This window comes from Macrotis lagotis, chromosome 4, assembly GCF_037893015.1.
Source record: "Macrotis lagotis isolate mMagLag1 chromosome 4, bilby.v1.9.chrom.fasta, whole genome shotgun sequence".
NCBI classification, from domain to species: Eukaryota; Metazoa; Chordata; class Mammalia; order Peramelemorphia; family Peramelidae; genus Macrotis; species Macrotis lagotis.
In genome coordinates, this window is record NC_133661.1 from 211,279,539 (window position 1) to 211,298,357 (window position 18,819).

The following is an 18,819-nucleotide window of genomic DNA, read 5'->3' on the forward strand; positions in this document are numbered from 1 at the left end:
CTCAGAGATACAAAGCTGATCCCATATTGTGGAGCTTCTGTCTAACACGCTCCTGTCTGCTTTGTGCTGGGTCTTACAAACTCCTGTCCCTTTCCAGGCTGGATTGATGTCACCTGGGATGCTGGTGGCTCAAACTCTTACCGTATGGGCGCAGAAGGAAAATTTGACCTCAAGCTTGCACCAGGGTACGACCCTGATACAGCGGCATCACCCAAACCTGTTTCATCCACTGTTTCAGGCACAACACAATCATGGAGCAGCTTGGTGAAAAACAACTGTCCAGACAAGACGTCTGCTGCTGCAGGCTCCTCAAGTAGAAAAGGAAGCAGCAGTTCTGTGTGTAGCGTGGCCAGTAGCAGCGACATCAGCTTGGGTTCGACCAAAATGGAGCGGAGATCAGAGAGTGTAATGGAACAGAGTATAGTTTCAGGAACTGATGTCCATGAACCGATTGTTGTTCTCTCGTCTGCTGAAAGCATGCCTCAAGCTGAAGTAGGGTCATCCTCCAGTGCAAGCACCAGCACCTTAACAGCGGACACAGGAAGTGAAAATGCTGAAAGGAAGTTAGGTCCTGATAGTTCTGTTCGTACCACTGGAGAGTCTAGTGCCATATCCATGGGGATTGTGAGTGTTAGCTCTCCTGATGTTAGTTCAGTGTCTGAATTGACTAACAAAGAAGCAGCTTCACAAAGACCCCTTAGCTCTTCAGCAAGTAACAGACTCTCAGTAAGTTCTTTGTTGGCTGCTGGGGCCCCTATGAGCTCTAGTGCAAGCGTTCCTAACTTATCCTCTAGAGAAACTTCTAGTTTGGAGTCTTTTGTGAGGAGAGTGGCAAACATAGCACGAACCAATGCTACAAACAACATGAATTTGAGTCGAAGCAGCAGTGATAATAACACTAATACTCTGGGGAGGAATGTGATGAGCACTGCAAGTAAGTGAGCTTTTCCTTATGGAAGACAATGCTTTCTCAACTCCCTTATGAGATGTAAAATAGAGCCTTTTAATCAGCCTTTTAATTTGTGTTTTTTAATTTCAAAAATGGATTCTGATTGGTTTCGAATTATAAAAGTTTTCATAATACCAAAATAATAATTGAACAGATTTATTTTTTATGTTGAAGGGCTAAAATTAATTATGTTCTAAAGCAGTGGCTTGCTGACTGTGGCCCAAGGGCCAAATCCATCCCACCTCCTGTTTTTGTACAGCCTACTTTATTTAAAAATGTAAAAAGCACTTTATTTAAAAATGTAAAATCTCATGGCTACTCCTGTTCTAAACTAAAGAAGCTTCAATTCTAAAGTAACTATAGTGAGGTAAGTTTTATAACAGGGAAATGTTAGTAGTTGGGCATGCTTCAGTGTTATTCTAATAAAAATTTTTGCTTAGGTCTTGATTGTTAGTTTTAGCTGGGAAAAATCTTTGATTTCAGTTGAAGTGACTAAATATTCAGAGTAATTTGTTTTGGGAAACATGACTTGAAAAAGTTAATTATTTTAGTTCCTGTTTATAACCAACCATTTTTAGTTACAGTTTGAGAAAATTATGGTACTATGAAATAGTTTGGTGTTAGGTCTTCCAAGTTACTTTTTAATATTCATAAATATGATATTTATTGCTAAGACTGCCTGAAAGTTTTCTTTATTTTTTTTAAAATAATCTGTTGTTGTACATGAGGACATATTTTTTATTTTTAACTTGCCATCTTTTTATCTATAGCTTCTCCTCTTATGGGTGCCCAAAGTTTCCCTAATTTGACTACAACTGGTACTACATCTACAGTGACAATGTCAACATCTAGTGTTACTAGCAGCAGTAATGTAGCCACAGCAACAACAGTTCTATCAGTTGGTCAGTCACTAAGTAATACTTTAACCACCAGCCTCACATCAACATCAAGTGAGAGTGACACAGGTCAGGAAGCTGAATATTCTTTATATGGTAAGTTGTTATTAAATTTTAAGTTGATGACTATTTTATATGTTGATTCTTTTTCTCTCCTGGTAGAACTTAGATCTTTCCAAATAAAAAATATTTAAAGAAGCATTTATTATGTTCTAATTTAAGTGTATTGATTTAAGAAATAAAAAAGTATTTTAATTGGCAAATTTTATAATAAGTAGATATGTAATTTCTTTTATAGGAGGGATTAAAAATGCAAAATAACTTGCTTGGATAAGTATTTGAAGTTGTTATAAGGAAGAGTTTTGGAGAACTACCTTAGCAGATGTTGTATTTAAAATACTTAAACAAAAGAAAAGAAAAGAAAAAGAAAAGTGCAAGTGGATAAGCTATGTTAAAATGATATTTTATAAATTGATTTTTTATAAAATTGATTCTGACTGTATTTTCAACCGTTAACATTTCTGTATAAGGAATTTTTATTGTATTATCTGTTTGTTTTCTTCAAGTAAATATGTTGAGGATTCTTCTCTACATCCCTCAAATCATATTATTTTTTGTTTTTATCAGGCTTTTTTTTTTTGTCCTTTGAAATTAATTTCTAAATTTTGTTATTTTGTGATTTTCCATATTTTGACTCACTTTAATGGGATTTGAACATAAACGTTTATTAAGCACCTGATATATGCAAAGGAGTTTACCTGCTATTTAAAGAGTGGTAATCAGGAAAGAAATTAGAAAAGATGTAACCTACACTTGGCCTTAAAGAGAAGGACTTTTCTTAGACATTAGACCAGATCAAGGGAAGTCTTGTTTCAGGCATGAGAGATCTAGTGCGCCAAAGTAGAGGTAAAAGAAATTGTTCCACTTTGAGCAGAAGTTAGGGGATTGAGAGTTAAGATTAGAAACATAATTTGGAGCTAGATATTTTATATACCTTGAATTCTAAGCAAAATAGTTTATGTTTTATTTAGTGAGCAGTGGAGATCTACTGATATTTATTGAGTAGGGAAATGATTAGGAATCTTGTTCTGGTTTGGGCCTAAATTTAATCCTGGCACTGCCACTTATTATCTCTATCTCTATCTCTATCCATATCCATATCCATATCCATATCCATATCCATATCTAGATAGATATTGATATATAGATGGATATCTATATCTAGCTATATCTCTCTGTGTATACATATATATGTCTATTATAGATATGTATATGTGTGTGTGTATGTGTGTGTAATTTTTTCTATCTTGGTCAAGTAATTTCCTTGATAAAACCTCAATTTCTTCTGTGAAATGAAGGTGTTGGACTAGTCTCTTCTACTTCTGAACCTCCTAAATTTTTTCTGCTATTCTGAAAGAGGATCTGAGGTGAAAGGAACTTTAAAGTCCTAATATAACTCCATAACTGAACAAGAATTGCCCTATATAGCCTGACCAGTCATTTAGACTTTGCTTGAAGATTTCTACTGAGGAGGAATTAACTACAAAGCAGCTAGTTTATTCCATTTTTGCATAACTCTTATTAGAAAAGATCTAGTATGTCATAGTGGATAAAGAATTAACCTTGTAGTTTAGGAAAACCTGTTTTCAAGATCTGCCTGCCTTGTCATTGAAGTATACAAGTCATTTAACTCCTTGGTGTCCTAAGCCTTGTTCATGTATGTGTGTATGTGTGTGTGTGTGTGTGTGTGTGTGTGTGTGTATACATATATATACACATAAAATAAAAGGAGCATGCACATCAAAATGTGAGTGCTTATTTATTTTTATATTATTTATATGTGCATTAATACTACTGTATTAATTTTTGACATTAGAAAACTTATGCAAAAATAGGAATTTAAAAGGGATTAGCTAAAGATAATCCTATTTGAACTTTGGGAATCAGTGTGATATCACTGGAGGTAGGGGATAATGTTCAGAAGAGAAAGTGAGACTGGTGACTTAGCACAGCACCTCCTCACTTAAATCATTTTCTCTTTTTCGAGAAGGAAGGACAAACAACATCAGTTGATATTAAGAGATTTGGCAACTTAATATTTATTTATATTTACATTATGTTATGTTATATTTTAGTTGCCCTGAGGTTGTAGGGATTGTTGAAATCCCAGAAGACTTAAATAAGGGGACAAATCCACAATTGTTTTTGCAAGTGTACAGTCCATCTTTCCATCTTGTCACTTGGTTAATCACACTGCCTTTTGAGTTAAGACCGACCCTAGGTCCCTAGTCCCCACTTTGAAGACTAGTGCTGTAAATAATGAGTAGCTTAATCTACATCAGTGGAGGCAATTTCTGTATGAGCTACTCATAGTGAGAAAATTATAAATATAGATATTTAGTGCCACCACCTCCCAATTGCATCAGGCCTCCATTCATGTTTTGGTAATTTTCATCTTTCAGATTCTTAAAAATAATTATAGTGTACACTGAATTGTTTCATCTTTATGTAAAATATTTCCAGTTCTTTCCTTTATGTCAGATTCTCCATTCTTCTTGTCCTCTAGGTTTTTTCTATTTATCAGTGAACTTTCTATGAAATGCAGTGCTCAGAACTAAACACAATACTTTATAAATTTTTTTAAATGTATTTATTTATTTATTTGTTTTGAATTTTGCAATTTTCCTCCTAATCTTGCTTCCCTCCTCCCACAGAAGGCAAGTCTGCTAGTCTTTACATTGTTTCCGTAGTATACATAGATTTAAGTTGGATGTGATGAGAGAGAAGCAAGATACCAGGTTTTTTTTTTTAATTAAAGGTAATAGTCTTGGTCTTTGTTCAAATTCCATAATTCTTTCTCTGGATACATATGCGATTCTTCATTGCAGATACCCCAAAATTGTGCCTGATTGTTGCACTGATGGAATGAGCGAGTCCATTAAGGTTGATTATCACCCACCATGTTGCTTTTAGGGTATACAGTGTTTTTCTGGTTCTGCTCATCTTGCTCAGCATCAGTTCATGTAAATCCCTCCAGGCTTGCCTGAATTCCCATCCCTCCTGATTTCTAATAGAACAATAGTGTTCTATCACATACCATAGTTTATTAAGCCATTCCCCAATTGATAGACATTCACTCAATTTCTAGTTCTTTGCCACCACAAACAGAGTTGCTTTGAATATTTTTGTACAAGTGATGCTTTTATCCTTTTTCATCATCTCTTTAGGGTATAGACCCTGTAGTGGTATTGCTGGATAAATGGGTTTGCACATTTTTGTTGTCCTTTGGTAAACACAATACTTTTTTAAAAGTTACTCATTTCATTTTTAATTTATGGAATAAAACAAAAATTTTCATAACAGTGTAATATAATTTAAAAAGATTGCACATGAAACTGCAAATTTGTTATGTACAATTTGCCATTCTTTTTAAATACTTAATAAAGTTACATAAATTTCTTTTTTCCTTTCCTTTAATCCCCTCATCCTAAAATTGTTGCCATTAGACGCAAATATGCATATATGTTCATTCTATACATACTTCTATTAATTCTTTCTCTGGATGCATATAGCATCTTCCTTCATATGTTCCTTGTAGTTATTTTGAGTATTTATTTTATAATAAAGTGATTTAGTCACTCAAAGTTGTTCTTAAAACATCACTGTTTACTATATACAGTGTTCTTTTGTTTAATTTTCTCTTCATTATCTTGTTCAAGTTTATCCAAGTTTTTCTAAGTTCATCTAGCTCATCATTTCTTATAGCACAATACATCACAATCTTATACCACATTTTGTTCAATCATTCCACAGTTGATGGACATCCCCACAATTTCTAGTTCTTTGCCATCACAAAGAGAGCTACTATAAATATTTTAGAAATATAGCTTCTTTTCCTTTTTCCCTATGATTGTGATTCGATTAGGTCAAGTATAGTGGTTCTCTCACCTTCTGGAAGTAATGTAGCCCAAGATTGTATCAGCTTTTGGGGGCTCTTGTATCATTACTGTCTAGTCTCTCCAATATAGGTTTCATTATATGGTGCTACTTTTCCACTCCCATCTCACCTTTTTTGGGGTTCATATTCCAATCATAGGGCCTATTTTCCATCATAACTTTGTAATACTTGCAGGTCACCTTTTCCTTTTTGCTTTAGGAGGTCCAGTTCATCTTGCTTATTGTATTACACATTTGAGTTTAGATATCAAGGATTCAATCAGTAAACTTCTCTTAAGTACCTGTAGTATGCTGGGTGAGGGTACAAAGTTGAAGACAGTCCTAATTCTTGGGGAGCTCAAAGGTTAATGGGGGAGAAAATTTGTGAACAATTATGTACAAACATTCTTTATTCATGAGAAAGTGAAAAAAATTAGTAGAGGAAAGACTACCTATTTATTTCTTGGATATAGTATTATTTGAACTCCTGAGTATTCTCATCTTGTGGTGACATTGCAGTAATGTCTTTGGAGTCACATAGACTATTTTCTTGTATATTATCTTAGGCTCTGAACCAGGAACTAACTCCTGTTGTTCTATTGGTTAATAATTGTCTTTCTCTGCTTTTACCTTTTGCATAAAATATATAAGAAAGTTCTTGGCTACTAAATATACAAATACATATTCATAAACATCCATATACATATACATATGGATGAATATATGTGCATATGTATACATAATGTGTGTATACATAAGTATATGCAGCCAAGGGGTGTGTTAATATGCTAATATGGGAAGAATAATGCAAAAGATATTAGGCTATACCTGGTTCTTCCTTTATTAGTTCTCTAAAACATTAAATTTGGGTTAAGCATATCTACTAAATACTCTTATAATGCTAGTATAATAATATTTAGAAGACCTCATTTGATTTTTGAGATACCTAGTTTGAAATTTTTAATGGTATTCTGTTATGTTGATTCCTAGAGTAAAGAAGGAAAAATAAACACTTGTTATACCTATTTGAGTGTCTTCTGGCAGCTTGAAGGAAGTATAGAATCAGTACAATTAGATAATTCCCCTTCCAGTGAACCATGGATAAATGTATATAAAATAATACATTTTTACTACCTCCATTATTTAAATTACATCATTATTTTTTCACAATTGATATTTTATTTTTCTAGTTGCATGTTATGAAAGATTTTGAACATTGCATGTGCATATTTTTAAGTTATACAATTTCCTTCTACCCTACCTTCCTATCCCACTTTCCTGAACAGCAGTCTGGTGACCTGTGTGTGTGTGTGTGTGTGTGTGTGTGTGTGTGTGTGTGTGTGTGTACACACATGCACATTTGTGTTTAACATACAGATAAGTAACTTTCTTTATAAGAAAAAAGAGATAGGAAAGAAAAACATAAAAGAAATTTTTTAAAAGTGAACATAGTGTTCATTCAGATTCTATAGGTTTTTCTTTGTTTTGTTTTGTTTTTCCTTCTTCTGAATGTAAATAGCATTGTCCAGAAGAGGTCTCCCAGGCTTGTCCTAGCTCTGACCTTCTGAGAGGAGTTATATCCATCAAGGTCGATCAGTTCACAATGTTGTTGTTAATGTGATTCTGCCTCCTTCACTCAGATTTAGTTCCTTGTAATTCGTCCCATGCTTCTCTAGAGTCTGACCAGACATTCACGATTTCTTTTTTTTTTTTTTTAACAAGGCAATAGAGTTAAGTAACTTGCCCAAGGTCACACAGCTAGGTAATTATTAAGTGTCTGAGGCTGGATTTGAACTCAGGTCCTCCTGGATTGAGGTGCTCTATCCACTGTACCACCCAGCCACCCTCATTGTTCTTATAGAACAGTAGTACTCCATAACATTCATATACCATCAGTTGCTTCATTATTGACTATTGCATCTTGTCCTTGCTATCTTTTCTTTATTGAAACCCATTTACTCTACAGATTCTCTTGTAATCATATTAGGTCATTTTATCTTTAATATTACAATTTTACATTTTATTCTTTAAATTTTCTTATTTTATTGGACCATAGGTGTGTACGGTATTTCTTGTCAGTTTGTTGATTACTTTGAAAATAAAATTATTTATGTTTTTCTTTAGATTTTCTTGATAGCTGCCGTGCAAGTACATTGTTAGCAGAGTTAGATGATGATGAGGACTTGCCTGAGCCAGATGAAGAAGATGATGAGAATGAAGATGACAATCAGGAAGATCAAGAGTATGAAGAAGTTATGGTATAGGAAATTTCTTTACTTTTTTTTCATTAATATAGGAAAGTGATGACAAAAGAATCATTAAATTAGAAGTATGATATTCGAGGGAAAGTTCTCTTAAATGGGAAACTGGTGATTAAAAATTCTTTCCATGTGTTGTGATGGATGTTTTGACTGATGGGGAAGAAAGGTTAGATCATTTAGAGTGGCACCATGGTATTGGAGTATATCTTAATTATAGTACACTGATGCATCTCTGATGTGTGTTTCTTTTTAGTGGGCTAAATTAGACCATTTCATGGTTATCCAAGTAAGTCCACTACCTGAAAAGTCTCTTTGTAGGAATTTTAATATATTAGATTTCCTTATACATTAACTCTTCTATTTGATAAGACTTACTAAAATGAATTTTTGCTGAAGAAAGATAGTTATTTTTAGTGTATGAAGCTTAGGAAATTCATAATCAACTTCATTACAATTTCATTATCAAGAAAAAGTTTTCCTGAAAGAGCTAAAGTTCCCAATTTTAATATCAATGTGTGTATTGATTGTTTCAGAGCAAAATTGGTTGGGTTAAGGGAAATAACTTCTACTGTAATTCAGAATCTTTTACATTTCTTATTTTGAGATCCTGAGGCGTCCATCCCTTCAGCGTCGAGCAGGTTCCCGCTCTGATGTGACTCACCATGCTGTCACATCGCAGCTACCTCAGGTCCCTGCAGGAGCAGGCAGCCGGCCCCTTGGGGAACAGGTAGACTCCACCTCTTCTTTATACCCTTTACCCAAACCTGTAGTACATTTAAAAATAAAACAGAGCTTAGAAGAATTTATGCTATTGTTTAAGAAAAGGATTAGATAAAAGGAATCTCCACTGAAGACTAGCTGATGATATTTCCTAGTACACAAATTTTACTTCCCTAGACTTGTGAAAAAAGGACTTATTTGGGAAGGGGGGGTGCCTAGGTTACAGCTCTAGTGGAAAAAGCTATGGTAACAGACACAGGGTCTGTCTAGAATTCTTTCGTTTTGTTCATATACTGCTATATGTTTGGTAATTTTGGTTTCAGGTCAGTAACTATAAATAGGTTTAATAATTATACATATAATAACCTGTATCAGATTACTTGCTATCTTGGGGAGGGGGAGAAAGGAACAAAAGAAGGAAGAAAAATTTGGAACTCAAAAGGTTACAGAAAGATGAATGTTGAAAATAATCTTTGCACATACAAAAAACATTATCAGGGCAAACACTTTTCACCAATTTGGTTAAGAATAAAAAGGGAAATGGGAGGTTTTTGAGAGTGTATGATCTTAAACTATTATAATTTAGCATTAGTTATGTTTTGTTAAGTGCTATGGGACTTGGTAGTGTCAGTTCTTCTTGTTTTATATACATACACACACACACATAAAGTCTTTACATATGTAAATTTGTGTTTTCTTATTCTCTGATGTAACATGTGACTATGCTATGGTATTAATTTATCAACTTTGATAAGGCTGGTTTGCTGCCTAAAAACCTTTCACTGATTGCACTTCTTTTGCATGCATAAAATTATTATTCAGATAATGTTTGGTTGACATAGTTTTTTTTAATTAGGAAGAGGAGGAGTATGAAACTAAAGGAGGACGTCGGAGAACTTGGGATGATGATTATGTGCTAAAACGTCAGTTTTCTGCATTAGTACCTGCTTTTGATCCTAGACCTGGTCGTACTAATGTCCAGCAGACAACCGACCTAGAAATTCCACCCCCTGGTATGTAGGTAGAATAGTGTATATTTTATGTTTTCTGATTTTTTTTTTTAGTTTTTTAGGCAATAATAAAATAGCCATGTCATAAACTTAGAAAAATATAGGTATAATGTGTGAATTAGCATAAAACAGGGATGTTCTGTTCTGTTTGAATCCTGAAAATATAAAATCATGTTAAATAGGAATGGTTCGGGTACAAAATACTTTGATAATCTGAGCTGTTACTATTCATTATTATAAACAAATAATTTACTAAAATCACAGATTTTGTTTTCTTTAATCATCTTTCTTTTTATAAAGGGAATTGTTTTGAAAAGGGCTCATGGTGAATATGGAATCACATTTTAACCTTTGTGCTAATTTTACAATATTTGGGACAATATTCAGTCTTTAGATAAACTATTGTCATAGAAGATTTTGTGTAAAATTTTTAAAAACTTGATGTGAAACTCTTAGTTTAAATTTAAGTGGTTACAATTTAAACAAGCACTTTAAAAAAGTTAGGACTTTTTTTGCTTAGTTGTGAAAGTAATGAGTGGCATGCTTTATAGTATACCATTGTCCTTAATTAATCTAGTTAATCTCGAGGAGAGAGAGAGAGAGAGAGAGAGAGAGAGAGAGAGGGAGAGAGAGAGGGAGAGAGAGAGAGGTGAGTGTTTGTGTGTGTGTGTGACATACCACATTTATCCATTGCCTTTAGAAGGTAAGATATTGTTTATATAGCTAATATATGGCAGAGGGGAGTAAATATCATTTCTTCCGCCTCTTGGTGTAATGAGCTTTCTAGATTATTATTATTTTGTATTTTTTTCCCGTAGGGAAGTTTCTTATATTGTTTTCAAATTTTGTAGGTACACCTCATTCTGAACTCTTAGAAGAGGTTGAATGTACTCCATCACCTCGATTAGCACTTACTTTGAAAGTAACAGGCCTTGGAACAACTCGTGAAGTCGAATTGCCCCTCACCAACTTCAAATCAACCATCTTTTACTATGTCCAAAAATTACTTCAATTTTCCTGTAATGGCAATGTGAAATCTGATAAACTTAGGCGTATTTGGGAACCAACATACACGTAAGAATTTTTTTTTTTAGTTTTTATAGCATGTGATATAACTCAAGTTTGAACTTTTGTTTCTGACACTTGTAAAGGTTCTTTTTTTAATACTTTTTTTTTTTTTTGCAAGGCAATGGGGTTAAGTGGCTTGCCCAAAGCCCCACAGCTTGGTAATTTTTAAGTGTCTGATGCCATATTTGAATTCAGGTACTCCTGACTCCAGGGCTGGTGCTCTATTCACTGTACCATCTAGGCCCCCCCTTTTTTTTCATAAATTTGTTTAAAAAATTTTTATAGTTTAAATATATTAAAAAAATAAAAATTTTATAGTTTGTTTAAAAATACCCATTTAATGATCTTTTTCCCCAGTATTTATAAAGCATGTCTATACATCAGGCTTAATCATATAGGAGCTATGAACTGATCAATATTGATAGTTTTGTAATTTGATGGTTGACATTTTTACTGCAGGTATGCTTTATAAAAGTAGTTATAAGGGGTGGCTAGGTGGCGTAGTGGATAAAGCACCTGCCCTGGAGTCAGGAGTACCTGGGTTCAAATCTGGTCTCAGACACTTAATAATTACCTAGCTGTGTAGCCTTGGGCAAGCCACTTAACCCCGTTTGCCTTGCAAAAAAAAAAAGCCTAAACAAAAAGCAGTTATATACACTGCACAAGTCTCTTTTGGAACACTTCAGTTTTTGAAAGGGAAAGGAAATAAGCAGAACAGTCTCTGATTCCTTCTTCCACTTCCAATCTCAAATCTATTCATTATGTTTTGGCTTTTACATTTGAAAAATTCTCTCTTATTTTGCTGTATAAAATAATTTGTGATGCAAATGGCTTTCCACTCTGTTATATTTCTTTCCAGTAGTTTATTTGTATTCATTCTTAGAACTTGCTCTGCAATGAGTGCCTTTTTTGCTTTATTCCTTTCTTGGTTTTGAAGTATCCTGTTCTGTTTGTGTACATAAACTTCTCCCAAGATTTTACACTTATTCCCTCAGAATGTGGCCAAAGGGGCAACCCTTATTAGAGTATAAATAAACTTCATTGGAAGTAAACTTTAAGAAAAGACTTAATTAATTTGGATAATATCTTCAAATTTAGAATCATGTACAGAGAGATGAAGGATTCTGACAAAGAAAAGGAAAATGGTAAAATGGTAAGAACTTTTAAAAATTATTTAAAAAATTTTTATTTCTTGCTTTTCTTGCTGATTGTGAGGTTCATACACTAAATGGAAAAAATAATACTAACAGCAGTTTACAGTTTAAATTAAAATTGTTCTTAATTGTTAAATGCATGATCCCAAAGATTTCTTAGTATGATGCATGTAAACTGTCTTAAGACTTTACAATCAGGAAAGACCAACATTTGGTTCTTCCTGTTGTAGGGTTGCTGGTCTATAGAGCATGTGGAACAGTACCTTGGCACTGATGAATTACCAAAGAATGACTTGATAACCTACCTGCAGAAGAATGCAGACTCTGCTTTCCTGCGCCACTGGAAATTAACTGGCACTAATAAAAGTATTAGAAAAAACAGAAATTGTTCTCAGCTCATAGCTGCATACAAGGTATATGTCCTCATCCAAATACTGTTTTGTTTGGGAATGGCTGTGTGCTCCATTTTGCAGCTTTGTAGAGAAAGGTTAAAATGGGGTGTTGTTAGAAGCTTGTTTAGTTAATGATGTCAGTGCTCCAACAATTTCATTTTTATATCTGATCTTATAGACTCAGATTCTAGTAAAGTTTCTTAGGAATGTAAACATCTTGTTAAGAGATATTTAAAGTAAAAGAAATTTCTCATATTTGGGTTATGAACTGTTTTTATTGACAAGGTATCACTTCTACAACTTCTCATAAAGTTTCAACTGATAGATCAGCCTTTGATTTATTCTAAAAATATTACTTAAAAATAATTTTACTAATTAATTCTATAGGATTTTTGTGAGCATGGATCAAAGTCTGGATTGAACCAGGGAGCCATTTCTACTTTTCAAAATTGTGATATTCTTAGTTTGGTCAAAGAACAGCCTCAGGCCAAAGCAGGAAATGGACAGAATTCATGTGGAGTAGAAGATGTTTTACAGTTGTTACGTATTCTATATATAGTTGCAAGTGACCCTTACTCAAGATCTTCCCAAGAAGGTATGTAAGGAACCTTGTCTGGTTTCTTCAACATCATTTTAAAAACAAGTCAAGTTTTTATATTTTTATTAATGTTTACAGAAGGAGATGAGCAGCTTCAGTTTAATTTTCCACCAGATGAATTCACAAGCAAAAAAATCACTACGAAAATCTTGCAGCAGATTGAGGTAATTACACCAGACCAATGACTATGCATACTGTAAGTGCTGGGCTTTTAAAGTCCTTTCTTTAACATGTTCTTCTATGCCTGATTTTTCTATGGCTGTTTTTATTTGTTTGAGCATTTGCATTTGCTTAGCTATATATCAGAATTTACTCTTTTTATGTTAATTCACATATAGCACTGTGACCATTGTTTCATACAATAATTTTCAGGAACCATTGGCACTAGCAAGTGGTGCTCTGCCAGACTGGTGTGAACAGTTAACCAGCAAGTGTCCCTTCTTAATACCATTTGAAACCAGGCAGCTTTATTTCACATGCACAGCATTTGGAGCATCTAGGTAAGAAATCTGCATATAAGAATAATATTCTTAGGGATTATTACTATAGTTTGATCTATTAGAAACTTAGTGCTTCAATCTTTTAGAATGGGCCTGCTGGTTTTAAATTTTTGCTTTGAACTATTCTTTAAATATTTGCTTTTGATTTGGAGAAGAATAGGGGAGAAAGGTTTTGAATTGTGCATCTGTTGCTTTTAATAGCCTTATAAGTCTTAAGTATTTTAGGGGGAAGGAGGAAGAAAAAAAATATGTTTTATATAAAGGAGAAGATATAGTCCCAGCCTTCAAAATAATTCTTTTCTATTTTTTTAAATTTTTAATTTTTCTATTAATAATTCTTTTCTATAAGGAGTTGTGATCCAAGAAAAGACAAAAATATTTTTTCAGTTTGAGGGAAATTATTTCATGGGAAGATCAGATAGTAAATTCAAGCACTCTTCCTGGAAGTGTGTTTGTCTGTGTGTGTGTGTGTGTGTGTGTATTTTTTGAAGTTAATAAAAGAATTTGTCTTGATTATATGCTACTAAAAGTTTTATATAAATCAGTGAATCTCCCCAGTACTTCCATATAGTAGTACTTCTAGTCAAAATGAAGGGGTTTATTTCAGCTTAGAATTAAGTGGTTGATAAAGATGAATTTTTAATTTTTTTCCATTGTGAACATTATTTTTTGGTAATATTTTGCATATCATAAAATAATAGATAGACTATAAGCTCCTTGAGAGCCTAGGCAGGCAGTTTTGGTTTTTGGCTTTATATTCCTCAAGAGTTCATTATATAATAGGTACTTAATAAAGCCTATTGAATTGAATTGCATTACATTGGAAGAGACTCTGTCAACTGGATAATGGTTAAGAAGTGCTAGCCATCATCCATGTTTAGAGTGATTTAGTTTTCTGGGATAGAAAATTCATCCATTTACAAAAAAAAGCTCCATTAAGTTTTGTAGTGTTTTAGTTATTAGCTAAAATTATATTTTTAACAATTTCCATTTAAAATTTTATTGTAAGATATATATATATATATATTACTGCTGCAAGTAAAACATTTATCTTCCCCAGTTTTTTTTTTCAGTTACTTTGATAATTACAAAATAAAATGTTTAAATGACTAATAGTATGCTTTTAATGGTATCCAACAGCTGCATGCTTATAAAGCTGGTTTAATCCTGTGGTTTTTCATCCATAATATATTTGGAACATAACATTACACACTTTTAATGCACTGAGAGAGTTGAGTTAATGTCTAAGCAATAAATATAATGTTGTAGTTGCATTGCTCTGTCCTTTAGAGCTTATTAAATGTGCAAAGTACTTTCTCCATAATATGGAGACATATTCATATTTAATTACTTTGAAGTATTTTCCCATGTGAATATAGCTATGATAATTATAACTCAATTCCACATTACATTTTATTATTTCTGAAATACTTTACTTTGAGTGTCTCATTTGAGCATCACAAAAGCCATCAGGTCACTACATCCCCATTTTACATCTGAATGAATTAAGGTTCAAAGAATTTAAGGGACTTGTCCATGGTTATTCAGCTAATGAATGCCATGTACAAGATATAAACTTTTGTCTTATTCCAAACCCCTCCTCTTGATATGCATAGAAAGATTTGGATATGTATATGTGTACACACAAATCTGTTACACATGCAACACAAATAGTTTTAATATAATTAATGATTTATGCTTTAACTAAAGAATGTTTATTTACTCCATAAGTACTACACAATCAATTATTATTTGTTGAAGAGGAACCTTGTAATATTTGTTCTTTTGAATTTAGTATGTGATGTAGATCTCCCACTTTTTTTTTTTTTTCGCAAGGCAATGGGGTTAAGTGCCCAAGGTTTCACAGTTAAGTGTCTGAGGCTGGATTTGAACTTAGGTCCTCCTGAGTCCAGGGCTGGTGTTCTATCCTCTGTGCCACCTAGCTATTCTCCACATTTCTTTGTTCATTTGTGTTGATGGTAAAAATTTGTATTTCTCATTTCTTTCTATGTTTTAAAAAATATCCTAACTAAAAAATTTTAATCACATAAATAATTTACTGGTTCTAAATATGAAGTTACATTTGCTCATGAATTTTTTTTCTTTCAGAGCAATAGTGTGGTTGCAAAATAGGCGTGAGGCTACTGTTGAAAGAACAAGAACAACCAGTACTGTAAGACGGGATGATCCAGGAGAATTTAGAGTTGGTCGTCTTAAGCATGAAAGAGTAAAAGTTCCACGTGGTGATTCACTAATGGAATGGGCCGAGAATGTTATGCAGATACATGCAGATCGGAAATCAGTTCTAGAGGTACGATATTTGAGTTAGAAGGCTTTGTTTGGTAAAAAGGAAAAGGGGTTGGGTAGGTGGCCCCATGGATAAAGCACCAGCCCTGGAGTCAGGAGTACCTGGGTTCAAATTCTGTCTCAGACACTTAGTAATTACCTAGTTGTGTGGCCCTGGGCAAGCCACTTAACCCCATTTGCCTTGCAGCCTAAATACAAACAAAAAAAACCCCCAAAAAACAACTTATGATCATTATTTTAGGTTGAGTTTTTGGGAGAAGAAGGAACTGGCCTGGGACCTACACTAGAATTTTATGCTCTGGTGGCAGCAGAATTTCAGAGAACTGAACTGGGAACATGGCTTTGTGATGATGACTTCCCAGATGATGAATCTCGTCATGTAAGATCCATTTTCCTCATTTTGTATTTGTTAACTTAGAAATACTGATCCATAGAACATGGAACCCCAAAACTCAGAACTATAGAATTCCAAAATTATTTGACTAATAAGTAATAACAACAAACTTGTTATTATCTTTATTGAAATGTCTGTTTTAAAAAGATATCAAATGGATATTTCATTTTTTAAAAAATTAAAAATATAACCCTTTTCACTCTTGTGCTGTGGGGCACACTCCCACTCCCCAATCTCCTATATACAATTTAAAACTTGACTCAGTTATAGCTTGAAAAAACGTCTTTGGAATTAACGCTATTAATATAAGTCACATTAGTAGAATGTGACTTTCACACTTTAGAAATGTTTATTATTATAACTGAAATTAGCATTGACTTAGGTTAATACAAATTAACAATAAATTCACCTACTAGAAATGCTATTTTAGAATTTGTTGGACAGAAGGTAATGTTTTTTAAGTTCCCCTTATCTCCCTAGTGGAAAGAAAGTAGTCTTTAGTTTATTATATGATTCAATTGTAGTCTGCTTATTTTCTTCTTTTTACAACACTCAGGTTGATCTCGGAGGTGGATTGAAACCCCCTGGGTACTATGTTCAAAGATCATGTGGACTTTTTACTGCACCATTCCCACAAGATAGTGATGAACTTGAAAGAATCACAAAACTCTTTCATTTTCTTGGAATTTTCTTGGCCAAGTGCATTCAGGATAATAGACTTGTGGACTTACCTATTTCTAAGCCTTTCTTTAAACTCATGTGCATGGGTGACATTAAAAGCAATATGAGTAAATTGATTTATGAGTCACGAGGTGATAGAGACTTACACTGTACTGAAAGTCAGTCTGAAGCATCTACAGAAGAAGGTCATGATTCACTCTCAGTTGGAAGCTTTGAAGAGGATTCAAAATCAGAATTTATTCTTGATCCACCTAAACCAAAACCTCCAGCTTGGTTTAATGGGATTTTAACTTGGGAAGATTTTGAACTGGTAAATCCACATAGAGCCAGATTTTTAAAGGAAATTAAAGACCTTGCTATTAAAAGACGCCAAATTTTAGGCAACAAAAGTCTTTCAGAAGATGAAAAGAACACAAAATTGCAGGATCTAATGCTGAAGAATCCATCAGGTTCTGGACCTCCTCTTAGCATAGAAGATTTAGGGTAAGATTTATATGTATGATTTTTAACCTTATAGCTTCAAAAACATTTTTCCTTTGTTTATCTATCTAATTAGCAGTACCTGTTTATGGAAAAATCACAGATTATTTGTTGTCTTTAAAATTAAATCTTTTTTTTTTTTTTTCCAAGGCCACACAGCTAGGTAATTATTAAGTGTCTGAGACCGGATTTGAACCCAGGTACTCCTGGCTCCAGGGCCGGTGCTCTATCCACTGCGCCACCTAGCCGCCCCTAAAATTAAATCTTCTTAAGTGAAACTATTTAACTAGACCCAGTGTTCTAATAGATAAAACTCTAGAAAAAAATTTTAAGTTAAGAAATTTTTTATTTCTTACTACACTTAGACCTCTACTATTGGTATTGGGATTATTATTTCTGTAGGGTAACAATATTTATCATAGGGGCAGCTAGGTGGCGCAGTGGATAGAGCACCGGCCCTGGAGCCAGGAGTACCTGGGTTCAAATCCGGTCTCAGACACTTAATAATTACCTAGCTGTGTGGCCTTGGGCAAGCCACTTAACCCCATTTGCCTTGCATAAAAAAAAAAGAATATTAATAATAGAAATGGTTTAAAATGTTTTAAATTTAGTTTGTCAAAGATCATAAATTCGTATTTCAAGTGCGTTTAGGTTGAATTTTTGGGCAAGGGCAGGACTAACTTGGAACCTATGCTCGCCTGTGTCAACAGTCAGAAATTTAGTACCTTCTTTTTTTTATTCAAAGTACATCGATATCTTAAGTCATAGGAGACTTTTCTTGCATTCAGTGCATATGTAATATTTGCTTCAGATATTTTGTTAATATTTTCAATTCTTCTCTTTAGTGTATGTTGAATTTGCTATTTCTCATTAGGTTTATTTTTGAGAGACTTTTCTTTCATTTTGCTTATTATGTTTTTATTAAGTGGGGATGGTTCGGTGGGGAATTGTTTTGGGTCTGTTAACTTTATATATAAGAAAACTGATCAGCATATATAATCTTTTTTTTTTTAGTTTTTTTTTTTTTCTTGCAAGGCAATGGGGTTAAGTGGCTTGCCCAAGGCCACACAGCCAGGTAATTATTAAGTGTCTGAGGCTGGATTTGAACCCATGTACTCCTGACTGTAGGGCCGGTGCTCTATCCATTGTGCCACCTTAGCCACCCCCAGCATATGTAATCTTACAGAATTGCCTGGTTAGGTGATAACCATAGGATAGACTCAGCTATTATAGTATTTTAGAGTCAGTTTTAATCCAAGTCTTCCTGTCTCTAGGGCCAGTTCCATATCCACAAAGCCATGCTGTTTCTGCATAAGACATTACATATTATTTTTTTGGGGGAAAATAGATTTATAACTGCAATCGTCTGCTTTTCAATGGCAGTGGTATAGAATTTGTAATCACTTTTTTGCAGAGGTAATAATTTTTTTCCTTTTTTAACCAGTAGAATAAGAATTTGTATGAGAGCAAAAA

General features: G+C 33.6%; 1 protein-coding gene across 7 annotated transcripts in view; it reads left to right on the forward strand.

Moving 5' to 3' along the window:
• The window catches only part of HECTD1 (HECT domain E3 ubiquitin protein ligase 1), a 113,866-nt gene that overhangs the window by 85,293 nt on the left and 9,754 nt on the right, over nt 1–18,819 (forward strand). For 3 of the 7 annotated variants that reach the window (XM_074235367.1, XM_074235369.1, XM_074235368.1), the window contains exons 25-38: nt 98–934; nt 1,720–1,941; nt 7,906–8,039; nt 8,647–8,769; nt 9,619–9,775; nt 10,624–10,846; nt 11,939–11,993; nt 12,225–12,407; nt 12,774–12,981; nt 13,063–13,148; nt 13,357–13,484; nt 15,594–15,795; nt 16,033–16,170; nt 16,742–17,349. In XM_074235367.1, the coding sequence (XP_074091468.1) occupies nt 98–934; nt 1,720–1,941; nt 7,906–8,039; nt 8,647–8,769; nt 9,619–9,775; nt 10,624–10,846; nt 11,939–11,993; nt 12,225–12,407; nt 12,774–12,981; nt 13,063–13,148; nt 13,357–13,484; nt 15,594–15,795; nt 16,033–16,170; nt 16,742–17,349 (3,304 nt within the window). The remainder of the gene's footprint in view (nt 1–97; nt 935–1,719; nt 1,942–7,905; nt 8,040–8,646; nt 8,770–9,618; nt 9,776–10,623; nt 10,847–11,938; nt 11,994–12,224; nt 12,408–12,773; nt 12,982–13,062; nt 13,149–13,356; nt 13,485–15,593; nt 15,796–16,032; nt 16,171–16,741; nt 17,350–18,819) is intronic. The other 4 variants (XM_074235370.1, XM_074235371.1, XM_074235372.1 and 1 more) reach the window with 4 other exon arrangements.